Source organism: Chenopodium quinoa, unplaced genomic scaffold (assembly GCF_001683475.1).
Source record: "Chenopodium quinoa cultivar QQ74 unplaced genomic scaffold, ASM168347v1, whole genome shotgun sequence".
Lineage (NCBI taxonomy): Eukaryota > Viridiplantae > Streptophyta > Magnoliopsida > Caryophyllales > Amaranthaceae > Chenopodium > Chenopodium quinoa.
In genome coordinates this window covers 3,296,707-3,317,271 of record NW_018743021.1, presented here as the reverse complement: position 1 = coordinate 3,317,271, position 20,565 = coordinate 3,296,707, and the positions used below count along the sequence as shown (strand labels likewise).

At 41.7% G+C, this 20,565-nt stretch overlaps 1 protein-coding gene across 1 annotated transcript; it reads right to left on the bottom strand.

Moving 5' to 3' along the window:
• Nucleotides 1-6,236: 6,236 nt before the first annotated feature.
• Nucleotides 6,237-16,378, bottom strand: LOC110730063 (oligopeptide transporter 1-like). Its single transcript, XM_021909839.1, has 3 exons — nucleotides 16,300-16,378; nucleotides 13,738-14,174; nucleotides 6,237-6,323 (listed from the first exon to the last, which is right to left on the bottom strand). Exons 1-3 carry the CDS (start codon nucleotides 16,370-16,372, stop codon nucleotides 6,237-6,239), a joined length of 597 nt encoding a protein of 198 aa, XP_021765531.1. The 5' UTR covers nucleotides 16,373-16,378.
• Nucleotides 16,379-20,565: the final 4,187 nt, after the last annotated feature.

Below are 20,565 nucleotides of genomic sequence, written 5' to 3'. Positions count from 1 at the left end.
TTCAATAGTAAAAATATGTGCTTAATGTTTAATATGAGATCAAATAGAATCTCAAAATTGGCTGTTTTGAATAAATATAGATTCGGATCGAATTGGAATCTCTATGATTTTAGAATTGCGATCACCGATCTTTTGAATTAATTATTTACAAGTGTTAAGTAATGCATAGATATTTGTCGATTGGGTTAATGTGTCAAACACATAAAGCACATGAAAATTCTAAATATTGCCCCATATGGCCATATTATTATTATTATTATTATTATTATTTGATAGAAGGCCATATTATATTCTTTAAAATGTACTTATAATAAAATTGTAATAAATTACAAGGGAAAAGAAATACTTTACTTAATAAAAATAATAATAATGATAAACCAAAAAAATTAAATAAGTAATCCAAAAGCAAGATCCACGAGGAACGAGCTTATGAACCAAAAAGGGGCACCTCAAGGACCACGAGCGAGAGGTCTATAGAACACATGTTGTATGAAGAAATCACCTACTTTAACTATTTGCATAAATATTAAGAAAATAGATGATTAGATGTAATATGGAGTATTTTTTTTTTCCCCCCAATTTAATCTTACATTTACTATTGCAAAAATATTAAGAAAATAGATGAATGTAAGAAAAAAATGTGATTAATATAAGAAAATGTAAATAGTGTGATATTGTTAGAAAGTTGATACTTCAAAAATAAATAATAATTAAGACAAATTTAACAAGTACATACTATCTATTTACTGAAATATAAATTACAAAACAACAATTATCCAGAAGGTTTTGTAAATGGTATGGTGCCAAATTTGAATATATTACTTTATAAATGTGTTTAATAAATTTTCAAATAAGTTTAAAGTAATTCAATTTAATACGAATGATCCAATTAGATGATAAACTACAATACATGACTACTTATAATAATGAGTTACCCCCTCCGTTTCCTTAATTTCTATGGTTACATCTTAAGTTTGATGGGCAACATTTTATAACTTAGACAAATACACTACTATGAAGATCAAATCATCATATCATGAGAAATAGTGTTATTGGATTTGTCTGTAAAAATTTTAATCAAATCATACCGAGTATATATTCGTGGTTATAAATATGCATTAGACGCCATGAAAATCAAAGTGTAACAATAGAAATAAACAGATGATGTATTAATTAATTAGGATTGATTTAATCTAATTTTTACAGAAAATGATTCCATTTATTCCTATCCATTATCGATTTTATTTATACTTAATTATATATATTTTGAGATGCAACGTGATCATGAACTTAAATTTGTTTAATGTTAAATCTAATAAGCACCGATTCTTCTTCCTCAAATCCTTTATTTTAATGTTTCCCTAGGAACAAACATTTTATTTAATGTTATTTTATTTTAATTTGGGTGCAAGAAAGCATAAATTCTACTCCGTATAAAAAGTATTCCAAAATTCCTTATGTTATGAGAATAGTCATTGTTTCGGGTGAAAACAATAGGACCTTGCCGAAGGTCCGCTGAAACGGAGAAGACTGGATTCGGTCCAAGTTATGTTGGGCCGAAGGTTTCCTGCACAGTAAACACACGTAAACTAGCCTCGGGGGTGTTGCCGAGGAAGGCCCCTCCGATGCTAAAGTCAGTACAATGTGTAGAAAGAGAACACTATGCAAGAGAATTAATTGCTTGAGGCTTTGATTGAATATATGAGAATATATGAGAATCTATGAGTGAATATGTAAATTTGTGAATGAATCTGAATGTATGAATATTGATGGCTTTTATACCTCTTCATACATGGAGAGGTTGGGCCTTAGCCCAATTGGCTTGCTTTGTGGGCTGACCTTTGACTTTAGCACAATTGGAGAGTTGAACCTTGATCTTGGGCTTTTAATTGGATCATTTAATGCCTAGGCCCAATTGGACTAAATTGGACCCAAACAACTTGCCCCCCAGACCCGATTTGGAAGGATGACGGGTCGGGTTTGATTTAATTCAGAAAAGGAGGGAAGTAAATGATTTAATTAATCCAAAAATTTGAATTTAAACCGTAATTAATGAGATAACAACGGTTAAGGCGGATGATGGTGGAAGTTGGACGGATAATGGGCAGTTTAATCGCAAGGTCGTGTGTTTAACGGTTACTTAGTGGGGTATTTAAGAGAAATTGAAACGCGGACTCCTCGTATCCCATTCCTGGAGATATAAACAGAGGCGCGTCATCTCTCCTCACTTATTCACCAACACAAACCCAGAATTCTCGAGAGAAACCAAGAACCCGCATCAAAACTTCGCAAATTCCCCGAGCATTAAGCTTAGAAACTGAGACTTGCCACTACGAACTCGTAAATCGGCAACTTTCGCTTCAGATTAAGGTAAATTCCTTTGATTTCAGTTTATTTTTCTTCGAATTCGAACTCCTTCCCTTTTTTTTCGAGCTTTTTTCTTCGAAATAATCAATGGCAAGAGGAGTTAGAGGTAGAGCCCGTGCTCCAAGAAGAGCAAGGCCAATTCCCGATCCTAGGAACAGGATTGGGACCTGGAATGGACAAAGGCCAGAGTCTGACCCTGCTGAAGGGATTAGGGCGACTCCAATTTCCTCGGCTCCTCCTCAGAGAACGGAGGGGCCGAGCGCTTCTGGACGGGACGATGAAGTTCCCGCTGTCCTTTGGGATATCCTCCCGGGTTTTCAGAGTGGGAGAATGCCGAAGTAGCTTCGGCCATGATAAAGAACCGCCCCTACTCATGGTGGGTGGAGAATGCCGAACAATATCGGTTTTCCGAGCAAATTGAGTTGCATTACGGCATTTTTGAAGCTGATGGGTATTGGTGCCGAATGCCCGCGGCATCCGATAGAATCCATCGTCCACCCCCGGGGTATGTGGGGGTGTACACAAGACAGCTTCAGTACGGGCTGAGGTTCCCTTTGGACGTATTCGTCCGAGACTTGCTGATCCATTACAATATCTCCTTATGTCAGTTAACTCCCACCAGCATCCGAAGGGTGATGACATACTTTATGGGTCTGCAAGTTCTTCAAGTATGTGCCGAACCTGCACTGCTTCAAAAAGCTTCATCGGCTAGTGCCAAATATTCAAAGTGGGCACGGAAGCCATGGTTCTGGGTGGTACCGGATTGAGTCCCGGCCCCAGTACCTAACCATGTGGCCGAACGACTCTTCAGACAAGGACTGGAGAGGTCAATGGATTTGGGTTAGGGCACCCACAGATCCGGGCCACCCTTGCGTCTTCAGCGCTCCCCGGTACCTTGCTGAGCCTGATCCCGACATGGGAAGTCTAGGTCCCCCCGCAGATAACGGGCCGGATCCGAACCTTGATCAACAACATATCTTCGGCAAGCTGCCGAACCGGGGGGGCAGCGGCCGAATGCAGCATATCCCGGAGACTTGGCTCCCCGATACGCATTATGTTTTCCAAGAGAACATGCTAGCAGTTGTTGGCCTCAGCCGAAATTTTAAGGATGGTAAGCTTCTTCGGCTGGGGCCGAGGCTTTTTAATTATCTCTTTTTCTTCTCTCACTTCGCTTTTTTTATGCTGTGCCAACCTATCTGAACTGACCTTTCCCCTTTTCTTTTTCAGAGCGGGACGAGACCAACGTTGGCATTAACTACGCTCGTCTTGGTGTCAACCGAGAACGAGTTGTAACTGATCGGGCCCCGTCTATCACTGAACCGAGGCATAGGGAAGTTCATCTAGACTCTTCCCACTTCCAAATTGAGGTTGTTGCTCTGTATCAGAGGCAGTAGCCTTGGTGGAAGAAGAGAGACCCCTGGTTTCAGCTGCTGGACGAAGAAGCTGAAGCTGCCCGTACAGCCGAAGAGGTTGCACGGGTTCTCGAAGCTTGCGAAGGAGGAGAAGGGTCCTCCAGAGCTGCTGAAGAAGAAGCTGCAGCTAGGGCAGCTGAAGAAGACGAGGCTTTGCTGAAGACCTCGGTGAGCTTTCAGACTTAACTTTGTCTTTCTGCTTTTTTTTTTTTTTTTTTACTCACATTCTTCCTCCCCCCTGTCTGTTACAGTCTGAAGAGAGTAACAGACACAGAGAAGGGAAAGCCCCTGTTCGTCCCGAAGACCAAATACAAGAAGAGTCTTCAGACTCAGACATGGACGAGCAGCCTCTTCAGAAAAGGCGCCGAAGAATGGCCATCATCGACCCTCACGACTTTCAGCGGAGGCCGATGACCATCGGCGTTGAAATAAGGGAACCCGAGGAAGGCAATGGATCGCCGAGGGTTCCCCGGCCACCACCCCAATCACCTCAAAAGACCCCTCCGCCACCTCTTGAGATGGAGGTGGATCAGAGAACTCCCGAATCTAAGGGAGGGGTCCAAGAAGAAATTCAGGAGAGTGCTGTTGAGCACAAAAATAAGGATGCCGTGATGCCCAGTGCTGAGGGTTTCACGGCAGACATTGCAAGAGAGGTTGAGGCTTTCGTCCTCACCCCTGAAGAAGAAGAGGTCATAGTAATTGACTCTTCTGAGAAGGATGATGCTGAGCCATCCAAAGCTAAAGAAGCTCCATCGTCATCCTTTCCTTCTTTCCAGACTCTGCAATCTGGAGAAATGGGTTTCTCGGCCCCCCGAATTCCAATCCCATATCACATCTGGGACCTCATATGGGGTCAGAACCGTGAAGGTGCTGCAGCCTACTTCGACGATTTTGCTGGCATGTCCGAAGTAGATAGGGCAAGAATCTGGTCGCTGAAGGCCACTGCTGGGATGGGCGAATCCAGCAGATCAGTTCCTGACCCAGCCAGGTCTAACCAACTGCTGATGATGCAGGTGATTTTCCTTGCCTTTATTTCCTCTAAAATTCAGCTCTATTTTTATTTACTTTTATTTTTTTAACACTCGTGCTCCTGTTTTCAGTTCGTGCACAATCAGACTCTCACTGTAGAGCTGATAGATACCCTACAAGATAGGGTAGATGCTGCCGAGCACGACAAGAAGGTAGCTGAGGATGAATTAAAGCTTGCTAAGCTGAAGCAAGCAGCAGCTGAAGAGAAGCAACAGAAGGGTGAGGAGTACGAGAAAAAAGCTGCTGAAGCCCTCAAAACTTTCTGCGACGCTATGGAGAAGGAAGTTTTTCCCCCACTGATGGAAGGGGAAAAATTCCTCCAGGAGCACATGGGAGTGGACGTCTCCAAATTCAAGGCTGCCGTTGAGAGCCGTATTCAGGAAGGAGCTGCTGCACAAGCTGAAGTGCAGCAACGACTAGAAGCTCTTGAAGCCAGCCGAATGGCTGCTGAAGAGCTGCTCCAGGCCAGGGATGTCCAACTCTCAGAGGCTGCTGCTGCTGCTGAAGCTTAGAGAGCTAAACTCCATGAGGCTGAGGATCAACTGATGGCCAAAAAAGTTGAAGTGGCCCAGGCTCAGACAAAGGCTTCCCAAGTTCAGCAGGAGCTGAATGAGCTGAAAGGTTCCTCCTCCAAGCTCGCCGATGAGCTGAAGAAATCCAAGGAAGACTTGGAGGAGACCCAGAAGAAGCTGGCTGATGCTGAGGCTCTACTCAAAGTCCGTGTCTATACCCAGGAAGAATATGAAATGGGTTTCAGAAACGGGTTCAGAGTATGCCGAAGAGTCTGCCTTCATGCTGAGCCGAAGCTGGACTGGTCCAAATGTGCTGAATGGGTCCAGAATCCCGAAGACCCTCATATGAAGTATGCAACTCCAGTCGAAGCTGAAATTCTTAAGGCTGAGGAAGCCGAAGAGGAAGCTGAGAGAATGGAGTTGGAGGCTGAACAGAGGGAAAGGGAGGCTCGGCAGAGTGCAAAGCCTGCTTCTTCTGCTGCTGGGGCTGAGGCCACCATGGGGCTCAACAACGCTGATCAGTCTGATCCTCGGGCTGAAGCATAGGAACTCGGGCAGTCGTCTTCAGAATCTTGCGGTTCATCATGCGCTTAACTTTAGACTTGCCGCTTTCTGAATTTTTTGCCTTGTTTTTTTTTGCTTCAGCTTGCCTTGTCGTACAACAGTTTATTTTTTTGCTTATGTACGTATTTCGGCAGCTGTTATTTTCCGCTTGTGGGCGGCTGCCGATACAGTTTAATTGAACTTGTAGCTCAATTTCTGAGCATAAATTATTAATTTGATGCTCTTTTCTTCAGCTGCTTTGTTTTTGAATGCTTTACTGTTTCTTTCATTCTGCCGAACATAAACTTGCACTGATAGTGCTTCTTGCCCTCCCAGAAATTGAAGTATGGCTTCAGCTGAATAAACAATTTCTTCACTTCTTTAAAATGGGAATCCGAAACACAGGGCCAACTGAAGGCAGTGCTTCTGGAATACAAGTATTACTGAAGATTGACTTCAGCTGAAACACAGGGCCAACTGAAGGCAATGCTTCGGATAATAGCTTTCTGGGATACAAGGCTCAGTTAAGGCAATATCCCAGAATTGTCCATGGACTCATGACTTTGGAGAGCAAATCTTACTGAAGTTGGACTTCAGCCGAAAGACCTGTGTTCTTTAAAAGTCGCATATCCGAAACACAGGGCCAACTGAAGGCAATGCTTCGGATAATGGCTTTCTGGGATACAAGGCTCAATTAAGGCAATATCCCAGAATTGTCCATGGACTCATGTCTTTGGAGAACAAGTCTTACTGAAGTTGGATTTCAGCTGAAAGGCCAGTGTTCTTTAAAAAGACGGATATCCGAAACGCAGGGCCAACTGAAGGCAATGTTTCGGATAATGACTTTCTGGGATACAAGGCTCAGTTAAGGCAATATCCCAGAATTGTCCATGGACTCATCTTTGGAGAACAAGTCTTACTGAAGTTAGACTTCAGCTGAAAGACCAGTGTTCTTTAAAAAGACGAGTTTTGTCAGCAATCTGAAACCCAGTTACCCGAAAGCGAAGGTTTTAGACGAGGCTGATTAAACAATTTTCAATTGTTGCTGTTATCCTTGATTTTTTGTCTATCTTTGAAAAATGGATACCCGAAACACAGGGCCAACTTAAGGCAATGTTTCGGATAATGGCTCTCTGGGATACAAGGCTCAGTTAAGGCAATATCCCAGAATTGTCCATGGACTCATGTCTTTGGAGAACAAGTCTTACTGAAGTTTGACTTCAGCTGAAAGACCAGTGTTCTTTAAAAAGACGAGTTTTGTCAGCAATCTGAAACCCAGTTACCCGAAGGCGAAGGTTTCAGACGAGGCTGAATAAAAAACCCTTAAAGAGTAGATAGAACAAAGAAAATTTTGAAAGGATAAAAAGTTGTAAACATTTATATAAATGGCGGCTCCAAGGCCTTTTATTAGTTCAAAATGTACTTACAAAGATTGTTCTGCCCCGAAGGGTTTACACATGATATTTTTTCAGTACATCAGCGTTCCAGTGATTTTTCAACTCAGTTCCATCCAACTGCCGAAGTCGGTATGTCCCTGGCTGAAGCTCATCATAGATTTCATAAGGTCCTTCCCATGCAGCTGAGAGTTTCCCATGGATTCGGCTTTTCTGAACTGCAGCAGCATTCCGAAGGACAAGGTCTCCAATTTTGAGAGGCCTTGCATGGACCCTTCGGTTATAAAATTTGCTGATTCTCTGCTTATAGGCGGCCATTCTGTCTCGGGCTGAGTCTCTTACTTCGTCGAGGAAATCGAGAGATTCCCTCATCAGTCGCTCATTCTCAGCCGAGAAGTGGTGCACTCGAAGGCTCTCAAAGCCAATTTCCACTGGAAGGACGGCTTCGGCACCATACACCAGTTCAAAAGGTGAGTGGCCCGTTGCCTCTTTTTCAGTTGTCCGAAGGGACCAAAGGGTTCCAGGGAGCTCCTCCAGCCACTTGGACTTTTGATCTTCCACCCTCTTCTTGAGGGCATTTAAGATCTGTTTATTTGCAGCTTCGGCTTGTCCGTTACTTTGCGGGTGGCATACCGCTGAATATGCCAGTTTGATGCCGAACTGATCTGTATACCGCTTCAGCAGTAAGTTATCAAATTGCCTCCCATGATCGAAGACAAATACTCTCGGGATGCCAAATCGAGTGATGATATTCTGCCAGATAAATTTTCTGACAGTTTGCTCTGTAATGTTCGAGGCTGCTTCGGCCTCGATCAATTTACTGAAGTAGTCGACACCAACTATCAGCCATTTTTTCTGGTACACAGCCTCTGGAAATGGTCCCAGTATATCCAGTCCTCATTGGGCAAACGGGAGTGGATTAAGGATCGGCTGAAGATCCCTTGCTGGCTGATGGATAACTGGAGCGTATTTTTGACATTTTTCGCATTTCCGAACCAGCTCCTTAGCATCTGCGATCATGGTGGGCCAGTAATATCCAGCCCTCAATGCCTTGTGGGCTAAGGTTCTTCCCCCAATGTGGTTCCCACAGATGCCGAGGTGAATCTCCCGTAGGATATAATCTGCATCTGTTGGTCCCACGCATTTCAGCAATGGGGCTGAGAAGGACTTTTTCAGAAGTTCCCCCCTGAAGACAATGAACCTAGAGCTGGTTCTCTTCATCTTGGAGGCCAAAGCTTTATCTTCGGGAGTTTCTCCCCGAAGCTTGAAAGCTAGGATGGGGTCCATCCAACTAGGCTCTGGGTCAGCGCAGCACACTTCAGGTGCTTCGTCGACACTTCTCTCTCGACGCACTTCTACATATACAGATCTGTTCAGCTCAGTAAGAGATGAACTGGCAAGTTTGGAGAGTGCATTGGCTTGAGTATTCTGACCCCTTGGGATCAGCTGAACCTCAAAAGTTTTCAGCTCTGCAATGACTGATTTGATCTTGGCAAGATAAGCTATCATGGAGGGCTCTTTGGCCTCGTAGCTGCCACTGATCTGATATGCAACTAGCTGAGAGTCTGTTTTTAGGCAGACATGATCGGCTTCCAGGGAGATGCACCATTCTAGGCCGGCGATTGCTGCCTCATACTCGGCTTCATTGTTCGAGGCCTTAAAAGAAAACTTTAGTGCATACTCAAAGGATTTGCCTTCGGGAGAAGTTATCACTACTCCTGCCCCCGAACCGTTTTCGGTGGAAGATCCATCCGTAAACACGGTCCAAACTTTCTTTTCACTGTCTAGCGCTTCTTGGTATGAGCATTCGGCCAAGAAATCCGCTAGAGCTTGAGCCTTAATGGCAGCCCTCGGACGGTAGTTGATGCTGAATTCGGTGAGCTCAAAAGCCCACTTGGCTAGCCTACCAGATTTTTCAACCTTGCCGAGAACTTTTTCCAACGGCTGATCAGTTAAGACCACTATCTGATGGCAATCAAAATAAGGCCTCAGCTTCCGAGCAGCTACTACTACCGCGAAAGCGACTTTCTCTAGTAGAGGATAGCGAGTCTCGGCATCCGTCAGTGTATGACTGACGAAGTAGATCGGTTGCTGACTTTTACTTTCTTCCTTCAGCAATACTGCACTGATGGTGGCTGGGCTAACGGCCACATATAGGTACAAAGTTTCTCCTTCAGCTGGGCTAGCCAGCGTTGGGAGTTGAGCCAGATGCTCCCGAAGCTGTTTAAAGGCATCTTTTTGCTCTTCCTCCCAAACGAGCTCTTTTGTTTTCGGGAGTTTCAGGGCTTTGAAGAAAGGTAACCCCTTATCCGAAGCTCTGGAAATGAACCTCGAGAGGGTTGTCATTCTTCCGGTGAGCCGCTGAACATCCCGCTTCGTTTTCGGCTCAGGAAGGTCGAGCGCCGCTTTGACTTTAGAGGGATTGGCATCAATCCCCCTTTTGCTGACTATGAACCCAAGGAATTTCCCTGAATTCACGCCGAAGACACACTTCTTCGGATTCAGCTTCATTTGATGCTTTCTCAAGGTGGCGAAAGTTTCAGCCAGGTCCTTTACATGGTCCTCTGGTTTTTTGCTTTTGACGATCGAATCGTCAACATAGACTTCCATGTTTCGGCCCTTTTGATCGGCAAAAACTTGATCCACCAGCCTTTGATAGGTTGCCCCCGCATTTTTCAATCCGAAGGGCATCATTTTGTAATTGTACACCCCAGCGTTCGTGACGAATGCTGTCTTTGCTCGATCGTCGGGGTGCATAAAGATCTGATGATACCCCGAGAATGCGTCCATGAAACTAAGCAAGGCATGGCCACTTGTCGAATCGACTAGCTGATCGATCCTCGGCAAGGGGTAGAAATCCTTTGGACAAGCCTTATTTAGGTCCGTGAAGTCAACGCACATCCTCCAGGTACCATTGGGCTTCTGAACCATCACCACATTTGCCAGCCATTCTGGATATTGGCAAGGTTCGATGAATCCTGCCTCCAACAATTTTTTGACCTCGGCTGCGATGTCTCGGTTCTTATTGGCGGAGTAATTCCGCTTCTTTTGCTTAACTGGTCGACACGTCGGGTCAACATTAAGCTTATGGGAGATGAGGTCTGAACTTATCCCGGGCATATCAGCTGCCGAGAAAGCAAACACATCTCTGTTGTCCCGAAGGAGCTGAATAAGTTCACAACGGGTGTTCGGATCAAGGTCCATCCCGATTGTTACACATTTCTCAACGTCTCCTTCGGCCAACTCAACTGTTTCAGTCTGTTGGTCCATGTCCATTGCTGATGGACTGGACTCTTCATAATCTGGCCTGCTGCCAATGTCAGCAGGTGTCCCAGTCTTTTTGTTCTTCGGCTGGCTCTCTGAGTCTTGCGGCTCAGCTGAAGAGCTAGCCTTTTCCCTTTCGGGCCCTTTACCTCTGGGTACAGATCCTTGGGCCGAAGCACTTAGGCCTTTCGGCTTTTTTGTGCTCGGCTCTCTTTCTTTTTCTTTTTCCTCCTCATCCTTGTCATCTGGGCGACTATTGGATGGTTTGAGGTAGTTGCACCTTCGGTCGTCCTTTTGGTTGCCCTGTATCCTTTCGGGGAAGCCGGCGTCTGAGACGTAAATCATCAGCTGATGATAAGTTGAGACGACCCCTTGGATCTCGTGAATTATAGGTCTCCCCAAAATCACGTTGTACACTGAAGGAGCGTCAATTACCAAAAATTCAATCATGACGTTCCTGGCTGCCTCATCGCAGCCGATGGTGACAGGAAGTGTCACCTTCCTATCTGGATAAGTTGAAGCCCCGTTGAACCCGGATACCGGGTAGGGTACCGGCGTAAGATGCTTGGGCTTCAACTTGATTTGATTGTAGGCCTTTCGGAACAGAATGTTTGCTCCGCTGCCACCGTCAACAAGGACCTTACTGACGTCGTGGTTGGCCACCGTGGCGATGATCACCAACGGATCCTCGTGAGGGAACGTAATCCCCCGGCAGTCGGCGGCTGTGAACGTCATGTTCGGCACCGGCGACTGGGGAGATTGATTGTCAGCGTTGTTCACCTGGTGAGTCAAAGCTCTAAGGTGTCGCTTGTGCTCCCTCCGAGAGTATATTCCTCCCGAGATAACATTGATCGGAGGGAATTTCCCCTCCGGCTTTTTACTGTTTTTCCGGGGGAAGTCGAGGTCTTGCCGAGAGTCCTTTGCTGACTTCTCGGATTCTTTTTTCTCGCGGTGATCCGCGATGTATTTTTTCAAGTATCCCTTCCGGACCATGTCCTCTATCTGGTCCTTCAGTTGGATACACTCCTCAGTGTTGTGTCCCGAAGACTCGTGGAACTCGCACCACTGATTTTTATTTTTTCGCTGATACCACTCTGGGAGTGGTCTCGGCTTTCGGTAACTCTGCTCCTCCTTCGTCACGCTGTAAATTTTGGCGCGTGGAAGAGAGAGCGGAGTGTAGGACTCGTATCTGCCTGTGTATGAGGCATATCTTTCCTTCTTTGGGTCGCTGGCCAAAGATTGCTCCGAGGCCTTTGACTTTCCCTTTGCCTTATGGCCTTGGCCTTCAGAAAAGGGTATTTGCCTTTGTTTCCCTCCCCCAAATTGAGGTTGGGTTTTCGCTTTGTTCCATTCTTCGGCTCGGATGAACTTATCCGAGGCATTCAGAGCTTCCTCCAAGGTCTGCGGGGTATGCATGACCATGAAGTCTAGGAACTTTCTGGGCTGAAGGCCATTCTGCATTGCAAAAACTGCTAGCCCCTGGTCCAGCTGAGAGACGCTGGATGACTCGTTACTGAAACGGGTCAGATAGTCTCGGAGGCTTTCGGTTTCCCCCTGTTGTAGACTCATGAGCTCTGCAGTAGTCTTCTCTCGACGGTTTGCCGTGGAAAACTTGCTCCTGAACTTGGAGGACAGATCATCCCACCCTGTTATGGAGCCTTGCCTTACTCCCTTGGAGATCCACGATTGCGCGACCCCCTTGAGAGTGGTTGGGAAATATTTGCACCAAGTCGCCTCGGATTTGGGGCAAAGATGCATATGAGTCTCATACGAGGCCACGTGATCCTTCGGATCCGAGGTCCCGTCATATGTGATGTGCGACGGTATTTTAACCGTGGGTACGCGCTCTTCCAGTATCCATTGCTCGAATGGTGAACTGGCGGGTAGCATAACGGCCTTGCCCTTGTTCCTGGCCGAAGGGACCGCGCTCCGCCCTCTTAGAGAGGTAGGAGTGGTTTTCGTCCCTGGCTGGGAAGTCTGGGCCTCGGCTGCAGGGAACGAGAGGCGACTGCGCACGCTCGGTTCCTTGCCGCCGAGTCGGTCAAGGACGCTTCGGCGAACAGTCTCAGGTTCTCGGTGAGTAGATTCTGGCCGAGAAGCTGAGCTGCTGCTCTTATGCGCTTCTGGTCTTGAGGATGAGGATCCTTTTAAAAATTGAGGGTTCTTTTTCCTCTCTTTTTCATTTTTCCAGGAATCCTCTTCCCACTCTTCCAGTTCCCGGAAGGAAGGAAGCTTCCCACCATCATGGTCTAACTTCCTCCGCTGATGCCGGGTATGCGGAGGAGTTCGATCACGAGGTGGTGGCATATTTTGTGCCCTCATCGCCTCCATGAGCACTGCCAGCGCTCTCGCCACCTCTTCCGAGATGGGCCCCGTCAAAGGGGTCCTCGGCCGAGTATGGGAATGAGGGCGCGCAGCCGATGGTTGGCTTTGGGGCACTGAATGTGTCCTATGATCGGACTCACCCCTGCTAGACCGAGAGTGACTCGGCCTATAATGAGAGTCATGAATTACGGGAGAAAGGGAATCCTCCTTGTATGATCCTCCCCCCGAGCTGGCACCCTTGGGAGAGTTCCGGTCCGGCGAGGGTGATGGTGTAGGGGTTTTAGGCTTTTCGCCCGCTCCTTGACGGAGGCTTTTGCTCATGCGGTTCTTAGCCATTGCTACTAAGATAATTGCAAGATGATCTCGGTTAGAAATTTGGCTTAAAGATTTTTAAAAATCTTCCCCACAGACGGCGCCAAATTGTTTCGGGTGAAAACAATGGGACCTTGCCGAAGGTCCGCTGAAACGGAGAAGACTGGATTCGGTCCAAGTTATGTTGGGCCGAAGGTTTCCTGCACAGTAAACACACGTAAACTAGCCTCGGGGGTGTTGCCGAGGAAGGCCCCTCCGATGCTAAAGTCAGTACAATGTGTAGAAAGAGAACACTATGCAAGAGAATTAGATGCTTGAGGCTTTGCTTGAATATATGAGAATATATGAGAATGTATGAATAATATGTGAATCTGTGAATTAATGAATCAATACCTGAATGTATGAATATTGGTGGCTTTTATACCTCTTCATACATGGAGAGGTTGGGCTTTAGCCCAATTGGCTTGCTTTGAGGGCTAACCTTTGACTTTAGCACAATTGGAGAGTTGAACCTTGACCTTGGGCTTTTAATTGGATCATTTAATGCCTAGGCCCAATTGGACTAAATTGGACCCAAACAGTTAGAACAAGGAAAAAGGCAGCAGCGAACTTTAAACCTTGATGATAATAAGCTTTAACGGAAATGATGATATGATCAGCATAAACACCACCAGAACCACAACTCGCAAACATAGTTATCAACACATTTTCTTTTAGGTTAAAAGGGCCCGGGTTTAACGTAAAAGACCAACTTGTGAAGGGTACGGTGTATTGTCTTGTAGGTAATGTTGCAGCCATTAATTTCCCTATTGGTACCACGGCAATTTGAGCTGTGACTGAAGATACAAATAGAGGATTTGCCCTGAAGCCGAAGAATTTGTTCGCGTATGACAGGATGATGCAGGAGGCTATACCAAGTACCCATGTTCTGAATGTTAAGCATGGTAATGTTGTATCGTCTGTTATTGGGACTGTTAGCCTCACCTCTTCTATCGGGCTGTCATTGATTTCTTCTCCTACAACATTCGATTGATAACAACCATATCAGTCGATAACTAGCTTTGTTGGTTAAAATGTTCAGATACTTGCTTTTTTATATATTGGGTTGAATAAAAAGAAAATATTAAACGCATATCCTTAATAATATTGTCATGTGAAAAACTTTGAGCACTTATAATCTCTAACAATCATAACTTTTTTAAACACTAATTAAAAATATTAAACACATACTGTATAATCCTTAATAGTATTATCATATGAAAAACATAAAAGATATTTAATCTCTAATAACATCATAGAAAAACATGAAGAAGTAAAAATTAATGGTATAACAATAAGGGAAAATTTGTTAGAAACTACCTTATAAATGACTTTTTTTGTCAGAAATTACCTTATAAATGACTTTTTTTTGTCAGAAACTACCTTATAAATTTTTTTTTGTGAGAACATACCATTTTAACAACATTTTTTGCAAGGACATACCAGTCACCGGATTTTCAAGTTGACCTCAAAAACACGGCGTTGAACAGTCATGTGCCGGACACGTGACTTCATTAAACCCATTTCTTTTCTCTTTTCCTATTTTTTTCCCTCATCTTTCTCACGACTTACCCCTTTATGATACCCAATTTCTTCTCTCTCCTCAATTTATCTCTCCTCTTAATAAAGCATTCACCTTAAACTTTCTTCCAGAAATTGTATCTTTGTAGAAATTACAAACAACAAGTCTAAATATCAGGTTATTCGAGTATGTATGTTACTTTGGTTTTTGAAAATGTAAGTGTAGTTGTTGGTTGATAAATGTGTAACTAATTAACTATATTAGGGTCTAATTGGGGATTTCTGTATGTTAATACTTGTGGCCAATTCGCACAGGTGAACAAGGCTTTGTGAGGAAATTGAGAAGATTGAAGAAGAAAAGAAAATATGGGGGAACCAAGCATCTTATTAAGTCGTGAGAAAGATGAGGGAAAAGAATAGGAAAAGAGAAAAGAAATGGGTTTAATGAAGTCACGTGCCCGACACATGACTGGTCAACGCCGTGTTTTTGAGGTCAAACTTGAAAATCCGGTGACTGGTATGTTCTTGCAAAAATTTTTGTTAAAATGGTATGTTCTCACAAAAAAAAAAAATTATAAGGTAGTTTCTGACAAAAAATGTCATTTATAAGGTAGTTTCTAACAAATTTTCCTAAAAATAATACCAGAAACAGGATCAGAGAAAGGTTTATCATGAGAATGAGAGTGTTCTTCCCCCATATTTTCTCTCTAAACTCCTGATTAATCCGTAATAAAACTCTATACTACTAATTAGCTGATTTAAATATACGTAGTATTAAAAAATTTGTAACCAATCTATATTTACCAATTACAGCACAAGATAGAAAAATGTATGTAACCCACATTTTTTATTGATGCATGTTTTTTTTTAGCATTTGATATCTTGTTGTTTGACCAAAATGTATATAACCCATATTAGAGTACTCATACATGTTTTTAAAGCCATACATTCAAAAATAATACATTACCTAATTGAGCTAGAATGCATATACAAAAATTTATCCGTTTTTCGAAATTTGACCACAACATATACAGCCCCATCCCATATCCTAATGTAGGTAAATGCTAAAAAAGATTTGGAATAGATAAGCTTGATTACACCGATTGCGTGTTTTTCTCGTCATACATCCTTAAATTAAAACGATTTTAGAATATCTTTACTATTCAGGCATTATACATTGGTTTTAACCTAGTAATTTTAAGTATAATTTTTCATATGAACTCGTATTGTTGTGATTTAGTACCAAAACTGCCAGCCACTATAGAATCATCTTATTTCTGCGTTAAATGATACAATCACCTTTGTAAACAACGCATAAGGAGAAATGGAGAATAAGATTAACTCAAAATAAGCCGAAATTAAAATTTATGCTCATTTGATGATCAATGTAAATTATAACTTCATTAAACAATACTTTTGAAAAAAACAGGCCTAAAGAAATACACCAAAAAAAAAGTGTCACTTATTAAAAACAAAAGTCCCTAATAAATTAGTACAGTACTACGTAAATACATAATAATATCATCATAGAATAACACATAGAAACAAAAGAATTATAAATATATAGTTGAGAAACAAAACCTGAAACAAGATCGGAGAAGGGTTTAACATGAAGTTGAGAGTGTGAGGCAATTACGTCATCTTCTTCCCCCATATTTACCACTCCTTATTAAAATAATTTTTAGCTGATTTAAAGATATAATTATAGTACTTTATATATATGTAACTCTATTTATATTTTCTTAATCATTGAAAAAATCCCGGATAATTACTACACAAGATAATTAAAAAAAAATGTATATAACCCTATAAGAGTATTGGTGCACATTTGAGAACTTATTATTTACCACATTTATCATTTATTGTTGTTATCTGAATTGACAAATAAACAGTTGTAATTTTATTTTTTTTATTTATTTCTATTTTTTTAAGATATTTTAACATCGAATACACTTAAAAGTTAGGGCCTGTTCCGATTGACTGAACTCAGCTGAACTGAGCTGAACTGAACTGAACTGAACTGAACTTATTAATTAGTGATTTTTAACTACGAATTAGTGATCTTTGATTATTTATTGATTATTTATTACTATACATATGTGTATATACAAATGTACATAATAATAATAATAATTATTATTATTATTATTATTATTATTGATGATTATTATTATTATTATTTATTGATAATAATAATTATTATTATTATTAATATTTATTGATGATTATTATTATTATTATTATTTATTACTTATTGATTATATTATTATTATTATTATTATTATTGTTGTTGTTGTTGTTGTTGTTGTTGTTATTGTTGTTGTTGTTGTTGTTGTTGTCGTTGTTGTAATAAGAGCTTAAAAGAATAAAATTTGGTTTTATATCATTAGCAATATCATTAGACGTAAATTAAGAGCTGAACTGAATTGAACTGAACTGAGCTGAGCTGAGCTGAACTGAACTGAGCTGAGCTGAGCTGAGCAGAGCTGAACTGAATTGAACTGAACTGAATTTCAACGGAAGAGAACAGGCCCTTATACTTTGAAATTTTTCCTCAAAAAAATTGAATATCTGACTAATACATTAATAAATTAAATTCAATTAATTAATTAGATGGTTAAATAAAACAAAAAAAAAAAATCTGTCCACTACATTAATTAGGAGGTAGACATTAATCTTTTCCAGAATCAAAGAAAGGTAGAAATTAATCTTTGGATAAAATGAAAAAAAAGACCCTTCAAATTTAATCAGATATATTCGTTTTACCGCCAACAGATATATCAGCGGATAATTGGATATAGAACTGTCAATTCAGGTAAACGGTTCGGGTTTGGGTCGGAAAAGAGCGGGCTGGGTCGACTCGGATCGAGTCAATTCGGATTAATTCCATAACCTATGCGGGTTGGGTTTGGATTGGGTCATGCTTGAGTCGGGTCACGTCGGGTCATACTTCTTATCGGGTTTGGGTCGGGTTAATATCAAGTCGGGTTACATTCGGGTCGGGTGAACAACATGCCGAGTTTAATTCGGATTTTCACTAGTTAAAACGGGTTAGGTTAATTCTCGGGTTCGGTTCAAGTCAATAATTTGCGGGTTAGAATCAGGTCGGGACATTCTCGGGTTTGAGCCGGGTATGGTTTAAGTTAATAATTTGCAGATTATAATCAGGTCGGGTCATTTTCAAGTCGGGTCATTCTCGGGTTCAAGTCGGGTCATTCTCGGGTTCAAGTCAATAATTTGCGGGTTAGAATCAGGTCGGGACATTCTCGGGTTTGAGTCGGGTATGGTTTAAGTTAATAATTTGCAGATTATAATCAAGTCGGGTCATTTTCAAGTCGGGTCATTCTCGGGTTCAAGTCGGGTTCGGTTCAAGTCAATAATTTACGGGTTATAATCAGGTTGGGTCATTTTCAAGTCGGGTCATTCTCGGATTCAAGTAGGGTTATGTTCAAGTCAATAATTTCCATGTTATAATCAGGTCGGGTCATTTCCAAGTCAGGTCGTATTCGGGTTCAACTAATTATAAATAGATAATTATCAATTTTATCAAACTAATTATTTCCTTTGACTATAATATATATGACAATATACTAAGGAACTATAGTCTATAATTTAGGAAGATAATTATCTCCTTTGACCATACAACAAATATATACTATATTTAACTCTTAAATTTGAGGATGATGCTCCTTTCTTTTGCTGGCTTGGACCGACTTGGTCTCCCCTAGACAAAATGCTTTGATCAACAATAATAAGGTGATCTAAATTGCATTTAACGTGATTTGAAATCGGGTCAGGAACAATTTTGGTTGAATTTAGGTCGGGTCAATAACAAGTCGTTTTGATTTCGAGTTGGGTTAGTAACAGATCGGGTTGAATTTTTGGGTTGGGTAAGTAATAGGTCTAGTAAAATTTGGATCGGGTCAATAACAAGTCAGGTTGAATTTGGGTCAGGTCAATAACAAGTCGGGTTGATTTCGAGTCGCGTTGTAACGGGTTGAGTTAAATTTGGGTCGGGTTAAGAACGAGTCGGGTTGAATTCAGGTTAGGTTAGTAACAAGACGGGTTAAATTCGAGTTTTGACGGGTTATTACGGGTTTGGTTCAATTTCGGTTCAAGTCGAATTCGGTGCAAGTCAATTAAATTGGTCGTTGTAAACCGGTAACTCGGTGCAAGTTGTAAACCGGTAAATTGATCGTTTAACAGCAAATTAGATGGTTCCACACACCCAATTGGACTCCCGTAGGATATTAAGGACCATGGTAATTATTTCGGCAATTTTTATTTCCGGGCAAAAAAAAAAGTCAAAAAAATTCCAAAATTAAAGGCTAATATCCACACTTTTTGAGAAATTTTGGAGGTTTCGGGACCCGATATCAAAAAGTCTTGAAATTTTATGGGATACATCTCAAGGTCATATAATTTCATTTGGAACCATATATGATCATTATTTGTTGTCATAAATGTTCGTGGTAGGTTTGAATTGATGAAATCACTACAAGTTGTAAACCGGTAAATTGGTCGTTTAACAACAAATTGGATGGTTCCACACACTCAACTGGACTCCCGGAATGTATTAGAGACCATGGTAAATATTTCGGCAATTTTTATTTTCGGGCGAAGAAAAGTAAAAAAATTCCAAAATTGAATACTAATATCCACTTTGAGAAATTTTCGAGGTTTCGGGGCCCAGTGTCGAAAAGTCTTGAAATTCTAGAGGATACATCTCGGGGTCATATAATGCCGTTTGGAACCATATATGATCACTATTTGTTGTCATAAAAGTTCGTGGTAGGCTTGAGCTAATGAAATCAGTGCAAGTTGTAAACCAGTAAATTGGTCATTTAAATGCAAATTGGATGGTTCCACCTACTCAATGGGAATTTCGGACGGTATTAGGGATCATGGTAAACATTTTGGCAATTTTTATTTTCGGGTAAAAAAAAGTCAAAATTACAAAATTAAATATCCACGCTTTTTGAAAAATTTTGGAGGATTCGAGCCTGGTGTCGAAAAGTCTTGAAATCCTAGGGGATACATCTCGGGGTCATATAATGTCGTTTGGAGCCATTTATGATCATTATATATTGTCATAAATGTTCGTGGTAGGCTTGATTTAATGAAATTGGTACAAGTTGTAAATTCGTAAATTGGTCGTTTAAAGGAAAATTGGATAGTTCAACCCACCCAATTGGACTTCAAGAGGGTATTAGGGACCATGGTAAAAATTTCTACAATTTTTATTTTTGGCGAAAAAAAGTCAAAAAATTCCAAAATTGAAGGCTTATATCCACGCTTTTTGAGAAATTTTGGAGGTTTCCGGGCGCGGCGTTGAAAAGCCTTGAGATGTTAGGGAATACATCCTGGGGTCATATAATGACGTTTAGAACCATATATGATCATTATATGTTGTCATAAATGTTCGTGGTAGGCTTGATTTAATGAAATCAGTGCAAGTTATAAATCGGTAAATAGACCGTTTAAAGGCAAATTGGATGGTTCCACCTACCCAATTGAACTCCCGAGGGTATTAGGGATCATGGTAAACATTTCAACAATTATTATTTCAGGTGAAAAAAGTCTAAAAATTCCAAAAATAAAGGCTAATATCCACGCTTTTTGAGAAATTTTGGAGGTTTCGGGGCCTGGTATCGAAAAGCCTGCGAGATTCTAGGGGAATACATCTAAGGGTCATATAATGTCGTTTGAAATCATATATGATAATTATTTGATGGCATAAATGTTCGTGGTAGGCTTGAGTTAATTAAATCGGTGCAAAGTTATAAACTGGTAAAATGGTCGTTTAAAGGCAAATAGGATAGTTCTAACCACCCTATTAGACTCCCA